At 43.5% G+C, this 18,078-nt stretch overlaps 1 protein-coding gene across 1 annotated transcript in view; it reads right to left on the reverse strand.

The window, feature by feature from the left end:
• The window catches only part of SLC35F4 (solute carrier family 35 member F4), a 581,324-nt gene that overhangs the window by 162,285 nt on the left and 400,961 nt on the right, over window positions 1-18,078 (reverse strand). Inside the window, exon 2 of the mRNA XM_086937979.1 lies at window positions 13,600-13,788. Coding sequence (XP_086794105.1) covers window positions 13,600-13,788 — 189 coding nt within the window. The remainder of the gene's footprint in view (window positions 1-13,599; window positions 13,789-18,078) is intronic.

The following is an 18,078-nucleotide window of genomic DNA, read 5'->3' on the forward strand; positions in this document are numbered from 1 at the left end:
TATTATGAAGAAAAGACGTCAGAACTCAATTGTAATAAGGTATTACAATCGACATCTGACATCACAATGCCTGTGTCAGAGCAAGCAGTCAAGGTGAAAGGCAGGTCAGGTTGCAGAGCAGCTGTTTCAGTCAACATAACTGAAACATTGCTTTCTTTTTTTCTCCTCTATTCATTTAGCTTACAGTGATGAGCAGAAAAGACTTTATTATTTTTTGCATTCCTTAGACAATTATAAAAAAAAAGCATTTTTCGGCATGTTTCTACACATTCTAAGTTACTGCAGCTTTCTTTTTTTTGTAAATAAAAAATTGACTTGTATGGAAATATGTCTAACATCTTTTTGCAACAAACATCTAACAGATTTTTGAAGATTTAAATTTTGCACTAGAGGTTCTATTTTTATTCTTCATGTTTGCATACATGCTCTCTATTTCTGAAAGAGCTACACACCTGGTGTGGTGTGTTGTGACTATGTAGTATATAAGATAAAGTATCCCCTGCTCTACATGGTAAGGATATTGCAAGTCACCTCAGAGTTTCCACTTCGGCCTGGTTCCTGTACATGGATATGGAACTCCTTGGTGACTTGCAATATCCTTATATTGTAAGGCAGGTAGCACTCTATTTATAATAAAATATAATATAATATAATATAATATAATATAATATAATATAATATAATATAATATAATATAATATAATATAATATAATATAATATAATATAGTATTACATAATATAATAATATAATCGTGTCATATCATTTCTTATAATATAACATAATACATCATGCAACTATATTCCAATGTTCTAAGGAAAACAAGTTAAAAGAATTTCACAATATATAAGCATAGGACCTGTAACTGAGTTAAGAAGATATTTAAAAAGAGCCATGATAAATCAATCCCAATTTTATAAAGTTAGCAAGATATTTTGTATTACATTTGCATGTGTTATGGCACCATTGAAATGCCTCTTTTATCACCATTTCCACTCATTTAAATTACAAATTACAAAATTCCATGACCTTGAATTCAAACTAATGTAAACATTGATCTAACTAAGTCATGAAATAACAGGTAATGGTTTCAACTAATTGTATTGTATTGTCATCAGTAATTTACAATGGACCATTTACGGTCCTGAATGCTGCAATAAAAATGTGCTTCAAAAGACATCTACTCTACCCTACTGTTAATTACCTTTCTGAACCACACCCCAATCCTGGTCATCAGGGGCTCTGCCTCACCAGCTGGACCACTGGTTCCAGCTCCACTGCACGTATCGCCTTGCTCAGCATGAAGGAAGAGTGTACACTCATCATGTTATTTAGTGCTGGTGCATTTAGTACTATTTCCTTAGCGCAAAATGTACCCCGATATCCAAAATAGACCATAGGATGTATTTTGCAGTAAGAAAATAGCACTAAATGTAACAGAACACGAACAAAAACATCCAGCAGCCGATCGCAAAAGCTAAGTTTATTGTTCTCTGTGGTCCTAAGATTTCTGTGCCAAATTACTCACAATTATGGAAACAGGAATAATCACGTATTTTTCTGTAATTTTGGTCCAAAGATTAATGCAAAATTGACGGAATTACACCAATTACACCGGTGTAATTAAAATTTCACGCAGGTCTACTGACAATATTATGCTTCTCCCATAGTAAAGGCTATAACATAAATTAAATGCATAAAAAATGACATTAAAATAAATACATTGCCAAAGCCAGCAACTAATCCAAATAACTTTTTTTGAATTTTCAAACCTCTAACAGACATGGATTCAAGTAAACTTTTAACCATTTGCAAGCCATATATGACATCTCGTATCGTTTAATTCTCTCAAAAAATTAACATCACAAGCATAATTGAAGCACGGCTAGTTTCAGAATTATCTAAAGCAACAACATTTGCAACCCCAAAATTATTCTTCACGTACTGATTTCAACCAAGGATGTTTTAAAGATTTTTAAAGCCCTAAACTGCTCTGCCCTGCTGGACAACCCATTTCATGAAGCTGAACCAAGCAATGATCTCAAGAGCATCCGCTGATGTGGCTGATGTTCTGCAGGCATAGACAAAGGAAGAGGTGGTGTGTATTTATATTCTGTATTGAGGTTGGTATTACAGCTATGGGAAAAGTGACAGTGAATTGTTTAGCTAGGTTAAAAGTAAACTGTGAGAGTTTAGGTCAGAGAATGTTTAGGAGGTTTTGTTTCCCCATGTCTGGTTGAAATTCCTTATAAAGCTTTTGGTAGGTAGGCACACAAGCTGAGGTGTAAAGAGGCCCACAAAGCAGTGGGTACAATCTAACTTGATGGCTTAGTGGTAAGATGTTTGAAGATGGAATAAACAGGGATTTCATGGCATGTATGAATGTGATGGTAACCTCCAATATAGTGAATGAAGGCTATGGGTAACTGAGTAACCACTCTGTGACTTTTAGCCCAAATAATGAATATTTTTCTTTGTCTGGTTGTGAATTTCTCCTGGCTTACTCTTGAAAAACGTGCTAATTTCTAAGGGCAAACTACAGCTACCCATGGAAGGATGCTTTTTGAATCAATTTTATAAAGTCATATATCATTTGGCATTGAAGGGTGAAGTAAGTTTTACCTAGGAAAAGTAGATATAACAGGTGATTGGTGTCTGACTTTCATGTAGTGGCCACTCGCAGAGCAGTAATTAATTAACATAATGGTTGCAGTTGGGCTGGATATTTTAACATATGCATATGTGCATACATGATATGGCTATTGTGATTTGAACATTTTTTGTGGTAATGTCTCTATAAATAGTTTAGGGGTATTTGTTGAAGATGATGAGGATTAGCTAGTAATGTGTGATCCGTTAGGAGATGGGAATGACTTGGTTAAGTAGGCAATTGAGGGATGCAGAATATGGTAATTGTAGGAGTTAGTAATTTGTGGGTGAAAGTAAGATGTAGGTTGGGCAAGAGTACAGATTTAGGCAGCCAACAGGGTTGTGGGCAACAGTTATGATTCCATATAGGTAGGATAGGATCATGAATGAGGTTTTATTTTACTTTGCATTTGACATATGCTGAATTTTGGAGGTTTGTCTACATGTATAAGTGCACAGTGTTTTGGGTATCTTTAGATGTGCATAGTTGGTTAACAAGTAACTGATGTTTACTTAACTGTATTTTCCTCTCAGCCTCAGCAAGGAAACTTGACAGGTCATGTTGGAATAAAAGGGTCATGTGATTGATAAGGTTCCCAGTGAAGGAAGGGATCACTCCCACTGGGGACCTCATTGGTTACTTGATTCTCCTCCTGCTCATTGAGACTTTTAGTTGAACTAGTGGGTCTCAATGTGTTTGCAATTAACTCCATAAAGGTTTGAGCCTTATATGTTATTAGCAAGCAGATAGACACAGAACCAGCAACTCTTTTTGGCCTTCCCAGGGAAGAGGAAAGAAACTTTGGGAGATCCATTATTGTTATTGAAATCTAGACAACAGATGAATGCTCACTCAGAACAGTATGCCTCTGAGAGACTGCTTTTCTGAGTGTGTATTTGCAGCTCAGCTCCTGTCAAAAATGTACTCAAGCAATTGCTAGTGATTCTCTGAAAAATACCCGTTTATTTCCAATTTATTCATTATTCAATGACTGGCTCAATCATGAAATCCGACCAATCCGTGTAATTGGAAAATAAAACTCTTACAAGATTCTGATGATCTTGACTGTTAACTGAGAATTTTCTTGGGAGATCCAGATTCCTAGGCTTATATTACAACTTTGGTATGACTGTGAGTTCAATAATGCAGAAGTGCAGTACTTTCTCTCTCCACCACCAAGAAATGTCTGCTCTATTGTCACTTTCCCAGCAGAGGAGTTTTTCATAAAAACATTGTAACACTAGACAACCTGTAAACATGAGACCTATTACAATAACTTTTAAAACAATCACCTATGGTGTTTCATTCTCCAGCTCGGTTTGGCACTTAGAATCCTTGCATTCACTCTCGGAGGCTAGTATTAAATGATATACTAACAGAGACTCTCTAAATATAAGCCAATCACAGGCTACAGACATTATGTTCATCGCTGATAAGCACAGTTTAAATAGGCAGTCTACCCTCTACATCACATATCTCCCCTTCATTTTCTTAAGCATGACCCAGCACTGAGTTCTCAAACCAATAGTGTTATCTGTATTTGTGTGCATCTGAAGTATTTGTTAGACAATAGAAGTTTTGAGTTGAGACCCCAGAACTTGATCTTTTATTAATGAGAGCAAATCAAGGATTATTTAATCCAGAATTTAGATTATTGTATCAAGAATTAGAGCTCATTTAGGGTACTAGAGTTTCATGCTCATGAATTCACACAATCAATTGTTGTCATGAACCCATGTACTAGCTAAAAGATTCTCATTTCAGGATAAGATGATTCAAAGTCTGGGGCCAAAGTCATATCCACAACCCACAACTTGGGTTTTCAAACCATAATTAAAATAGTACCAGTTTGGTGTTTGAGAATCCTTAAGTTAGGTTTGAGGATGTTTAAATTATGACCCTGTGCCAAAATCTCAAACCAGGCTGGTGATTGAGCTCATATAACAAAGCCACTTTCACATTATTTAGACTCAGGTTCCAAAATGTTGCCATGAACTGAAAAGTCCAGCTCAGAATTTCAAAAGTAAAGTTCTGGCTTCTTGACCTTTGGAGCACAGAACTTCCACTTTCATTTACTTAACAAATAGGACTGTGGTATAAACAAATGGAAACAACCTGTATTTGAGGGTTGTTAAATGTCCCTGCTAGTAAAAGTGTTCCATTATGTTAGGGGGAAAAACTTCAGAAATTCAAAATTCTGTGAATAAACTTTAGTGGAAGAGGTACTACAGTTCCAAGGTGAGATATCAAAAGTGTATTATTGAGCCATTTAACGTAGATGCATAACAATAACCTTTCACCAATTGTACTTCCATTTTCCAATGGATTACATCATATCACATCAACAATCACTGATGACATTACACATGGAAAGGGGCGACCAATCGGTCCCCCCGAACGTATGGCAGAGTACCACGATCCCCCCGGGAAGCCATCTTGGGCGGGAGGCGAGTCTCGGCTGGTATGCCCGAAGCGGCGTGGCCGGGGCGCGCCTTGTCCCGCCCTAGAGTGGGTTGGCCTAGACACTGACGCGGCTGGCCACGCCCTTGGGGCAGGCAGGGGCGGGTTTACGCCCGCCCTGAAGACGGATAAAAGGAGGAACAAGACCAGAAAGCATCCTCTTGTTCCTGTGCTCTGAAGCTGCACCTCCTCGCTGCACGTGAGCTCGAGACGGAACGAAGAGCCAATTTTGAGCGTTGTAATCGTTCTTGTTTGTTTTCCAGATACTCTGTTGGAGAATGCCGAAGAAGGCGGGAAAGCGAATGACTACCGACCAGATGCTGCGTGTTCTCATGAAAGAGGTGACCGACCTAAAGAGGCGAATGGATAAAGACGAGGAAGGGGGGCCGAAACGTCCTTTGGTGGGAGCAGCTCCGGGAGGAAAAGGCAAGAGGCCCAGGAGGGGAGCAGCTGGGGGAGATATCCCGGGTCCCAGTGTCCCGCTCGAGGCACCCACTCCCGTGCCGGAGGAAGGGAATCCGATTCCCGTTGTGGTCACCCCCGTGTCCGGGGAAGATATGCCGCCCGAACTGGCAGCACAATTAGCAGCGTGGTTGGGTAAAGGTAGCGAGGGCGCCACGGCTGTCGACGCGCAGGTGTTGATGAAGCAACTGCGTAAAACACGGGAAGCAGCGAGGGTATCCACGCCGGCTGCGGCCGTAGAGAAGCCACAGGGGACGGTTTCAGTCACAGACACAGCGTCCGGTTCAGGTAAGCGGCCATTGCCGATTGCGAGGGAGGAGTCGGCACCCTCTCGAAGGGAGAAGTTGGGTCAGCATGTCCCTTTAGCTATTAAAGAAAAGATATGGGCAGGGGAGTATGTAAACATCTTCTCGTTGCTTACTGATCATTATGAGATGGAGCATGTTAAAGGTCAGAAGGACCTCATGCATCCGAGTGTTTGGCGCGCAAAGATGGCCGCCTTTAAGGTAAATGAAAACATTGGCAATTGGGGCAAGGCGTGGGGGGTTTTCACATCGATCTTGGGAGAACGAAGGCCCGAATTGCTACCCGAATTGCCGATTTATCAGTCATGGATCATGGGGTACTCTGTATCACACGAGGGTAATCATTGGTTCTGCTATGATAATATTTTCAGAAAAGCAAAAGAACATGATAAAAACTTAACTTGGGATTGTTATGATTCTGTGTCCTGGTCCAAAATGAAGGATACTGGTATGTTGAAATTGCCATTGGTAGGGGTATCGTGGGCGAATCCTCCCGTCAGTATGCGGGAACGCCCTTTCGATCAGGTACGGGTACCGACAATCACTCGAGGCCTACCGGTAATGCAGGTAAAAAGGGGGTTTGTTGGAACTTTAACAGGGGTAAATGTACTAGGCCCCAGGGGTCGTGCAAATTTAGACACAAATGTAGTGGGTGTGGGCAATCATCCCATCCTGAGTCCACGTGCAGAGCCAAAACGGGTGATAACGGGGGTAGAGGAGGTGCCAAACAGGTCTAACATAGTCCGAGGGGCGCCTTTACCTACCCCGATTGATACCTTGGCAATGATTCCCTGGCTCAGTGAATACCCGGATCGTGCTTCCGCTGGGGTGGTGCGGAACGGGTTTTCATATGGTTTCCGCATCCCAGTGGGGGACTTTCACGGTGTGGAAAAATGCAAAAATCAGATATCAGTCTTGCAGCATACGACCGTGGTACAGGCAAAGATCCGGAAGGAGGTTACTCGAGGTCGAGTCGCCGGTCCGTTTAGTGTACCCCCGGTTGCTAACTTTGTTTGTTCGCCTTTAGGAGTGGTCCCCAAGAAGGACCCGGGTGAGTTTCGGCTGATACATAATTTGTCAGCCCCACGTGGTCTTTCCGTGAACGAAGCGATAGACCCGGAAATGTGTTCGGTGCGGTACGCATCCTTCGATGAGGCCGTAGACATTTTGAATCGCCTGGGGCCCGGTGCGCTGATGGCAAAATCTGATATCGAGTCAGCGTTCCGGTTGCTCCCGGTACATCCAGACGATCAGCGTCTCCTGGGATTCATGTTTCAGGGTCAGTATTACATGGATAGGTGTATGCCGATGGGATGCTCTATATCTTGTGCCTATTTCGAGAAATTCAGTAGTTTCCTACAATGGGTCTTCACTAAGAAGACGGGTTTCCAACATGTGATGCATTATCTCGATGATTTTTTGTTCCTGGGGGCAGCCGGGGATCCGGAATGTGGGCAAGCGTTGGCTGCATTTTGTGTTTTAATGAATCAGTTTGGCGTGCCATTGGCACCGGGTAAGACGGCGGGTCCTTCGACTTGCCTCGAGTTTCTGGGGATCGAGTTAGACTCCGGAGAAGGTTGTTTCCGTTTGCCAGGTGATAAAGTGTTAAAGTTCAGGGCATCCCTGCAAATGTGTGTGAGTGAATCTAAGGTTAAGCTGCATCAATTACAGCAGTTGGTGGGACAGTTGACTTTCGCCCTAAGAGTTATACCAATGGCCCGCCCTTTTTCCCGTTCGATCGCTCAAGCCATGGTCGGACTGAAGGAGGGCCATCATCGCACAAGGCTCTCGGCAGAGGTCCGCCAGGACATGCGCATTTGGTTGGCATTTCTGGCGGATTTCAATGGTCGAGTCGTCTGGAACAAACCGGCCGTGTCCTCTGAGGAGCTGGGGCTGTGGACAGATTCGGCAGGGAGCATGGGTTTTGGTGCCATTTTCGGCACTCGATGGTCTGCACAAAAATGGCCGGCATGGTGGCATAACAGTGGACTGACAAGTAACATTGCTTTCCTGGAACTTTTCCCCATTTTGGTGGCCCTGAGAACGTGGCCCGAAGGGTTCAGAGATCACTCTGTGGTATTTTGGTCTGACAATATGACCGTGGTTGAGTGTATCAATAGCCAGGCAGCACGATGCAAATGGATTTTGAGACTGCTCAAGGAAATCGTATTACTGTGTATGCAATTGAATGTGCTATTCAAAGCAAGACATGTCCCGGGGGTAATGAACCAGGCGGCTGATGCCCTTTCTCGTTTTCGTATGCAGGCCTTCTGGGGTTTTCTTCCCACAGCGGACCCGGAGCCAGCACCCTTTCCCGAAGCTCTCTGGTCTCTCGGTGCCCCGAACTTCGTAACCTCGTGGGAGAGAGTTTAGCACCCAGGACGAGGAAGGCATATGAAGGGGCGTTCCGGTCCTATTTAGCCTTTTTGGGGACTGCTAGAGAGGAGCTTTGGGGCCAGGAGGAATGGGTAGTGAACTTTCTGATGTCGTTACATCTGGCAGGGAAATCGGTGGCCACGGCCCAGAGGCATCGGGCTGCCATTTCCTTTGTTGCTAGGGCTCATGGGATCCAGGACCCGACAGCGTCTTTCGTTGTGCAAAAAGCGCTACGTGGGTGGCAACGCCTTGAGGGTCGCAGAGTAGATGAGAGGCGCCCGATAGGTTTGGATAGGTTGGCCCAGTTATTATCCAGACTCCCTACAACATGTTCATCTCAGTTTGAGACAGTGTTATTCCGAGCCGCTTTTACGCTGGCATTTCATGGGGCTATGCGGGTAAGCGAATTAGTGGCGAGGAACAAGCAGGATGTAACGGGAGGACTGTGCGCAGAGCACGTTCAGATCAGAGGGGAGACAATGACTGTCTCGTTTGTGAGGTCCAAGACCGATCAGAGTGGGATGGGTGACTGCATAATTATACGCAGGATTCCCGGGTCGTCCATGTGCCCAGTGAAGTGTTTAGAGGATTATTTAACACGAAGGGTGGCATCATGGGGGGGGACCTTGTTGAGACACGCGGACGCCACCCCACTGACAAGGTTTCAGTTTCAGCGGGTGCTTGCGATGTCGATTACAGCTGCGAGCTTGAACCCGGGCGAGTTTGGGACCCATTCCTTTCGGATAGGGGCTGCTACAGAGGCTACAGCCAGGGGTCTGAATGTGGAACAAGTTAAACGTGTGGGGCGTTGGTCCTCCAACTGTTATAAAAGGTATGTGCGTTTGCACATGTTGTGAAGCTGTAATGATGTACTCACGCTTCTTGTTTTGTTTGGTTTTCAGTTACGCAAGCCTACGAGGCGGGGCGGACTATGCAGTCGACCCAACACCGGGCCAGCGGTCAGGCATCACCGGCTGTGAAAAAGGAGGTGTGGGTCGTGGGCCACTCATACGTGAGGCGTGCCGCGGACGTATTCAAGGCAGGTGACATGGTGCACGTGGCTGGGGAATACGGGTACAGTGTGTCCTTCTACGGAAAGGGCGGTCTCTGTATTGACCAGTTTCAATCATTTTTCGAGGGTTTGCTAGGGCGGACGAGGTCACCGCCGTCTGTAGTCATAGTACATCTTGGGGGCAATGATTTGGTCACCGTTGGTAGACGACTTCTCCTGGAGGCGATGCTTTCCACTGTAAGTTGGTTAGCGAGGAGAGTTCCAGGGTGCACAATTGCGTGGTCCCATATGATCCCACGAAAAGTGTGGCGGGGGGCTTTTTCTGTTTCTGCTGTAAATCATTCTGTGAGAAAAATTAATAACAAAGTGAGTAGGTTGTTCCGTTCCAATGCACTGCATTCTATTTCGCATGGGTGTATTAATGATGACAGTATGTACTTGGGGGATGGTGTTCATTTGTCTCGGGTGGGGAATGAGTTACTCATAGGAGACTTCATAGCTTGGCTGAAGACGTTAAAACATGACCTTTAGGTAGGAGTGTGGTGGGGGGTCCGGATAGCCGGTCAACTATCCGGACCTGTGGCGGTAAGGTCATGATCGGTGAGCACTAATTGGAAGATCCCTATGAGTGGGCGTCACCCATTACGGATGGGGGCGCTCGGGGGAGGTGGCCATTGGCCCCTCAACGGGGAGGCGGTCCCTTCTAAGGATGGGTCGCCGAAAGGAAAGGGAAGGCGGTCAAGGCCCCTTCATGGGTAGGAGGGGTTACAGCCCCCTCCTGGGGAATTTCCCGGGGCCAGGACGTCTGCGACGGCAGATGTGGTAAGTTGTGTGGGGTTTGGGGGGGGTCTACGCTACCTTCTAGATACCTCACACGAGTCCTTGTACGACCTTTAAGTGGCGTCGAGTTTTATTGGGGCCCCCGTCAAGTCAAGGGAAATTGGTAGTTGCACTTGAGGTATGCCTCCGTGCCGCCCCTCACAAGTGAGGGGGATATGTCTGGGTTAGGGATCTTGACACCGGTTACGACCTTGCCGTTGGCCCTTAAACGTTAGGATGTACAATTTCAAAAGTTAAGTAAATGTTGGTAGGATGTTAGTTCGGCTAGGAGAACCTTTGTATTAGAGGATATGTTAAGGTTAGCCAAACATCGCAATGTGGTAATGAAATTGTACATAATATAAAACTGTTGATTTAATGTTTTAATTTTGTTTCATATTTTAATAAATACGGCCGGGAGGGTCACTCCCTCCCGTCTTCCAAAAACTTCAGAACTGTTTCCGGTTTCCCATCCTTGGGGATTGTGTTGAGAGGGGGTGGCGGGTATCTCAGCCATATGGAAAGGGGCGACCAATCGGTCCCCCCGAACGTATGGCAGAGTACCACGATCCCCCCGGGAAGCCATCTTGGGCGGGAGGCGAGTCTCGGCTGGTATGCCCGAAGCGGCGTGGCCGGGGCTCGCCTTGTCCCGCCCTAGAGTGGGTTGGCCTAGACACTGACGCGGCTGGCCACGCCCTTGGGGCAGGCAGGGGCGGGTTTACGCCCGCCCTGAAGACGGATAAAAGGAGGAACAAGACCAGAAAGCATCCTCTTGTTCCTGTGCTCTGAAGCTGCACCTCCTCGCTGCACGTGAGCTCGAGACGGAACGAAGAGCCAATTTTGACCCACCCACCAGCCCCAGAAGACAGCGAGTGGTTTTAAATAAAGTTTGATGGATAATCCTGATTTTCGTTTACAGGTTGTGGTATTATCGTGAAGATTTTGAGTATGCAATAAAGAATGATCGTTTTGTGTTATGTTTTGCAAATAAAGTAATTCTGCTTTTGTGTTCATCAGTAAGCATGCTTTGAATAAAGTTGTTGTTGCTACTGTCTGTTATATTTAGTCTTTAGTTTTTTAGTTATCATTGTCGTATTTATTTTGGTCGGGCGGTAAGGTCATGATCGGTGAGCACTAATTGGAAGATCCCTATGAGTGGGCGTCACCCATTACGGATGGGGGCGCTCGGGGGAGGTGGCCATTGGCCCCTCAACGGGGAGGCGGTCCCTTCTAAGGATGGGTCGCCGAAAGGAAAGGGAAGGCGGTCAAGGCCCCTTCATGGGTAGGAGGGGTTACAGCCCCCTCCTGGGGAATTTCCCGGGGCCAGGACGTCTGCGACGGCAGATGTGGTAAGTTGTGTGGGGTTTGGGGGGGGGTCTACGCTACCTTCTAGATACCTCACACGAGTCCTCGTACGACCTTTAAGTGGCGTCGAGTTTTATTGGGGCCCCCGTCAAGTCAAGGGAAATTGGTAGTTGCACTTGAGGTATGCCTCCGTGCCGCCCCTCACAAGTGAGGGGGATATGTCTGGGTTAGGGATCTTGACACCGGTTACGACCTTGCCGTTGGCCCTTAAACGTTAGGATGTACAATTTCAAAAGTTAAGTAAATGTTGGTAGGATGTTAGTTCGGCTAGGAGAACCTTTGTATTAGAGTATATGTTAAGGTTAGCCAAACATCGCAATGTGGTAATGAAATTGTACATAATATGAAACTGTTGATTTAATGTTTTAATTTTGTTTCATATTTTAATAAATACGGCCGGGAGGGTCACTCCCTCCCGTCTTCCAAAAACGTCAGAACTGTTTCCGGTTTCCCATCCTTGGGGATTGTGTTGAGAGGGGGTGGCGGGTATCTCAGCCATATGACAGCAATCAATGTCAACAGTTGTATCATCCTATGTGATATCACCAGTGCCTCTTCACTGACTCATTAACTATAAGCCTGTACCCTAAAAGCACATAATAAAACTAAAACAATGAGTACTGCTGAGCAGCAGTGAATCATAGGAGCAAAATATATTGAATAAAATATGAAGACTACAAATAAAAAAGGGGTCTAGGTTATTGTGTCGGGGTAGATGGACTATTCACAGATTCAGATTTAAATATGAACTGCTTATAATGCACCATATCATATTGTAATTCTTAGTTTCTTTTATTCTGTTTTTTTCCAGATACCCATATAAAGCTAGCTTTTTAGGCATGACTCTGACCTGAGGCTATATCAAATCTTAAATAATGTCTTTGGATTATTTTACATGTTAGAGTTTACAAGTTGTATTCAACCTAGGCTCACCTATTGATATATGTTGCCATATCCCTTCATTTTAATTAGGAAGTCAGATGCCAGATTCAGAACTTAAAGCAACTACGTAGCACACCTTTTTCATAACACCAACTATCTTTGAAGATAATTTGTATATTTTGGTTATTTCTTTTATTTGTTATCAATAAATAATTGATTTCTATGTAATTGAAGAATAAACAGATAATCAAAGCATATACCATCAATAAGATAAGTTACACTTAATACCCATCTAATATTGGGCAAAAGAGTTAATAGAGGAATGTATTAGAGAAAAACTTATAGATGCTGAGGTACAAATTGAATGAAATTAGTTATCCATTTCTTGCGCATTTCTCTTAAGTTAATGATGTCATGAAATCTTAGAAAGATTAAGCCTGAAAAGTGGAAAGGATCTAGAATTCAGTTAGGAAAGCATGACAAAGAATGATCTTAATAGGTTATGCTTTATCACAAGTCAATGAAAATTTGTCTAATTAAAGGCAAAGAAAAGGAACTGGGAAATAAGAATGAATATTTAAATCATGCTTGATCTAATGTATTAACAGCACCTGTCACCTTGAAGACATCCACACAGATCTTAAGACCTATCGAAGGCCATACGTAGAGGTCATGAAAAGAATTTTTAGATTCATAAAGTTTAAAAGGCTGCAGGTCTGAAAATATAAGATGGTTATTTCTAGAGTGAAGCAATGTAATACCCCTGCGGGCTTCCAAAATAAGAGACTGATTTACAAAGCAATGGTAGATGCTCCTGGATTCAGACATTAATCCAGTATTCATTTTTCTTATATCTTTCTGGAGATAAACATGTATTAAACTTTTGAGGAAAGAAAGAGCTGCTTGCACATGTATGTTGCCAGCTAGACTGCAAAAACAGTAAAAAACAGAAAAGCATTTTAAATGGTCCTATGCATGGTATTTCTTTCCCTTATCAGAATTGTGTTGCCATCATGATGTATACAATGTGATTAAGTTTGCAATCTAACCTATAAATCTGCTAAAATAATTCTGCACACCTACTACTCAGATTCTGGTGTTCTCTTTCATTGAAACCATCCAATGAACAAATACAGGTATGTTATGGATCTGATGACCAAGGGCAGGAAGGCCATGCTAATGCCTTCTTCTGGTGCACAGGTCGGTTTTAAGATTGAACAAAGATATGTTCGTAGCCATGCCATTAAGTCAGCCATCCGTTATGCCTACCTGAACAGCTCTGCCTCTCGGCTCGTCTGTGTTCAAACACTCCAGTGGGACCTCGATTTCGAAGTTCAAGCATAGTAACAGCAGAATCTTCAACTGCAGATAAAGAAGTGGGCTTCTTAAGGGAACCATTGTGCATACTAGGGCAGCTGACTCCAGGCTGGCATCGTGAGACAGAAGGTTGGGAGGCATCTGAGAAGAAAGAGTTTTTATGAGATTTGCACTAATTGTAGCAATAGATGATTCAGGTCTCAAACATCCTGACAGTAAAATGCATGTGAGATATATGAAAAGGTAGTTGTACAAAGTTGTACATACTGAACAATTAAAGTAATTGAAAAAGTAAATTTGAATGATGAACTAGGTCTTTTACTCAAAAATGTGTCCATAATCATAACAATTACTTGGGTTAAACCCCTTATTCCTTAATTATTGCAAGTACATATATAAACATTTAAGAAGCATGAAAGGTATTTGGACATAAATATGTTCACTGCAAAGTCTAAGATTTTCTGAAAAACATTTGAGATGAACTTTTGTTTCTCCACCAGTGCTGGTCGTGGTAGACAAATTACTGGGCAGCTTCCTCATTGAAATCCTAAAACTTCACCTGGAAGTCGTGTACAATTTAAAGATGCAATTGGTGATATGCATCTGGCATTCAACCACATTGTTTGCCATTAAATATGTGGTTTGCAATTTAATCATTCAGTAGTTAACCTACATTCTATAATCATAGTCTCTTGAAAAAACCTATATGTTCCCAAACATTGGCAGAAATATTGGAAGAAGTCAAATCTAAACCACAAGGATAAGAAATTGATGAAAGTTGATGAAATATTCTCTTCAGTTAATTATAATATTAATAAATCAATCCCTTAGTTTCTCAGTGAAATCAATAGATATTATATGTGTTAGTGGATGTTGGGGACATATGCTGTACAAGTTCTATTCTTTAATGCTATTTGACCTAATGGTAGCATAAAATAATCCCTGATGGGCAAATATTTAAGGAATCTACAATTTATTTAATTAGTCTGCAAATTAAAATATTAAACCACTAAATAAACGTAAGAAATGGATCAGAAGGTCAATTTAAATCCTGGCTTATATTGTAAATGTGTTTAGAATGCACAAAATGTAATTTTACAGCCATTGATGGACACACTGGTATGTTATAAAATAAGCTACTTTATCAGTAACTACTTCACTAATTTTAAATAGATAACTAACATACAAAAGGTTATAATACTGGAAAACTCTATTACTGACAGTGTAAACCATGTAGTGTGCTACATGCACTTTGACACATAAAAAAGTGCTGGTGACACAACCCTGAGGTGTAATGTATTGTAAAGAAAGAGACTTCTTGAATTGGGCATACTTTGAGCTGAGTTACTATCATTACTTTCTGTATATGAACGGCAACAGCAATATAATAAATATTTGTGCAACCAGGCAGTTGTCTAAATCTACCACTTACACTATTTTAAAGAAGACTTCCTTAATGACTGATGAACAAGTGCTATGGATAGATCACTGAAATGCTTTTCAGCAAATGTGCTGCATGCAACTTAATTTATTCAACACTATGGTGATCAAAATATTGCTAAATATTAATGTATGTTTTTGTAGAGTGCCCCATCCTTGAGAAATTTTGAATACAAGTTACACGCCACAATCATTTTTTCTTGATTTCAGATTGATAATGTAACAGCCTTTTTGCTGGAAGGTATCGTACTTGATACTGCTTGCCACATTCAAAATGAATACATTGCCTAGTCAGGTGATTACATTCTCTTTTCTTCAGGAACCTGTTTCTAATGGCACTTTTGTGTGAGTAGGATGTTTTCAGGGCACCTCACAAGTGTTCTGAGAGATTACATCTATTACATAAGCCAGCAAGCGGAGACGTTTAGCGGCGTGGGCAAAGTGGGCTCTGGCCCAGGGCCCCAGGGCCCCAGCCTTTCTGGGGGCTCCAGTAGAGCCAGCTCCGTTCTGCAGAGTCTTGCCCCTATGACTTTATTCTTAAACAGATTGTTTTAAATACTGTTTTGCTAAAATGTATTTTTAATATGATTGATGTGTGATTGATGTGTGAGTTTATCACAGAAATTTTTCAGGGAACTGTTGTGTTTATGTTTCATCCAACATCCATGAGAAAAGTTTCATTTAGATCAAAACAGGATCTCACATATGAGAAATGGGAGGGTGTCACTGAGATTATTTGCAGTAATATTAGTGAGCCACTGCTGTGTTACAATATTAAAAACACTCATCACTATCCATGAGTATTAGATGTAAACACATTTAGAACTTGGACCAGTCTGCCTGCCCACTGTCAGTGACCTGGCCAAAGAGGGCATGAAAGAGCTGAAACTGGATCATAAATTCAAAGCTTTCAAGAACAGGGCCCCCAAATGCGTTTGGCCCAGGACCCCCAAAATCCTTAAAATGTCCCTGCCAGCAAAAACCTTGTTGTGGGATCTTTGGTCTTTCATGACTTTATGGTGGATACAAGCTTTTTGCCTCCATAGGGGAAGTACCATTGTGAAGCCCATTTCCTGCGCACGACAGGGCTTTTGTAGAGAATGTGGCTTTGCTTTGATTGGAATGGTGTCAGCTGTTGACTTGCCATACAATCACACCTAAAGGGATTATCGATGTAATTCTGCAAGTGGAACAGAGGCAGGTAAGATTGAATGCGATGTTTATTAGCGCAGCTGAGTCATCTCAGGCAGTGCTCAGAAGACGTCCAAGACCAACTGACAAAAATCGCTAATGCTCAGTATGGAACCCTCACACATTCAGGTTCTGAACCGACCAACATTCTAAGCAAGTAAAAGCATTAACAACTACATGGGTGTTTCCTTAAAATACTATAAAACAAAGCATAAGAAAATAAAACCTAAAGGAGAGAAAACACAAGGAGAAAATAAAAACAAGCAATAAAACATTACAGAAACATTCCATAAGAAAATGCAATTTACAAAGTAAAGACAACAGTACCTGTAAAGGAAAAGAACATTAAAGATGAACGAATCAGTCCCTGTAACTGAGAGGAAGATTCCTCACCCTAGAACTGCATCTCGAACCAGAATGATTCTACCGTGAAAGACTCCTTTCACCATCCACACTGCGACCACCAATTCCTCCATCAACAACACCAGACTTAACCAACAAGCACTTGTTCCACCACTTGCCATTTGCAAGCTTCACGGAACCACTCCTAACTTCCACAACCTATGTGGATGGGCCAAACTTGGAACAACCCTTCCTCACATGAACAGGCTTTTTCACAGGAACAGAATCACCCACAACCAACTCAATCTCATGGACATTCTTCCTGGAATCAAAGTACTTCTGTTTCTCATGAGTCAAACTCACATGACTTCAGACCACTGCCCACCTTTGACCCATTTACTCATCCAACTGAGACAGACACTGGTCGTGGCTCTACGACCCCGTAACAGTTCAAAGGGTGAAACACCAGTGGTCGAATTAGGGGTAGTGCGATAAAACCAAAGCATGGTCTTGACTGAGTTAGCAACTACACAGTTATTAGCAAGAGCCCACTGTACACATTCCCCCAACATCCTGTTCATGTGTTCTACCAAACCATTGGTTTGGGGGTGATACAGTGAACTCTTGAGATGTTTAATCCCACTGGTCTGGAGAAACGCTTCAACCTCACTGGTGACAAATTGTGTACAATTGTCCGTCATGAGAGTTTCAGGGAAACCCTCCATCAAAAATACATCTTTCGGGGGCGTGGCTTGGTTAGCCATGATGGTGGTCATGTTTTGAGCGCGCTCCGTCCAGCCCCGCATTATCCTGGCCTAATATCCTGTCTCTCTGACCCTGTATTGGGTCCCAAGCTGCTCTGCCATGATCGGAGCACGGCGGCATACACCCGGGCCAGTGTGGGCTTTGCAGGAGGTTTACAGATGGAGTGGCAGCCGCCGAACGGATTTACGGCCTGTGGGAGGCGTGTCCTGTGAGGAGCTGGGGAGTTGCCTGCTGTCCGGCCGGGTGGAGGAGCCATTGCGGTAGTGGTGCAAGCGGCAGGCTGGCGGTCGGCCTTTTGCGAGTCTGGACGAGGGCCTGTGGCTGCCTGGTGTCCCCTGATTTGCTTAGGACCGGTGGAGGTGCGGCACGGCTCGGTGGCCTTTTCGGGCCACGGAGATAGGGCACAACAGGAATAAGTGGCGCAGCTGGTTGGCAGCCATCTTGGGGTGCTGGACCTCTCTTAGAGGCTGTGCTACTGTTTGAGGGAGGAAAAAGCCCCTAAGTGACCCAGGAGCCTCCTGGGGGCCCGTTGCGACAACAAGGGGTGTCTACTTGCCGCATCAATCCCCCCTCTTCCTGGCAGTGCTGGTGCGTGCTGGCGCTTCATCAGTTGTGCCAGGCCGCAAAGGTAGGACGGGGGGACCTGGTGTGGCTGCATTGTGGAGGTCCAGCGGTGGATCCTAGGAGCCGTTC

The sequence above is a fragment of the Lissotriton vulgaris genome, chromosome 9 (genome assembly GCF_964263255.1).
Source record: "Lissotriton vulgaris chromosome 9, aLisVul1.2, whole genome shotgun sequence".
NCBI classification, from domain to species: domain Eukaryota; kingdom Metazoa; phylum Chordata; class Amphibia; order Caudata; family Salamandridae; genus Lissotriton; species Lissotriton vulgaris.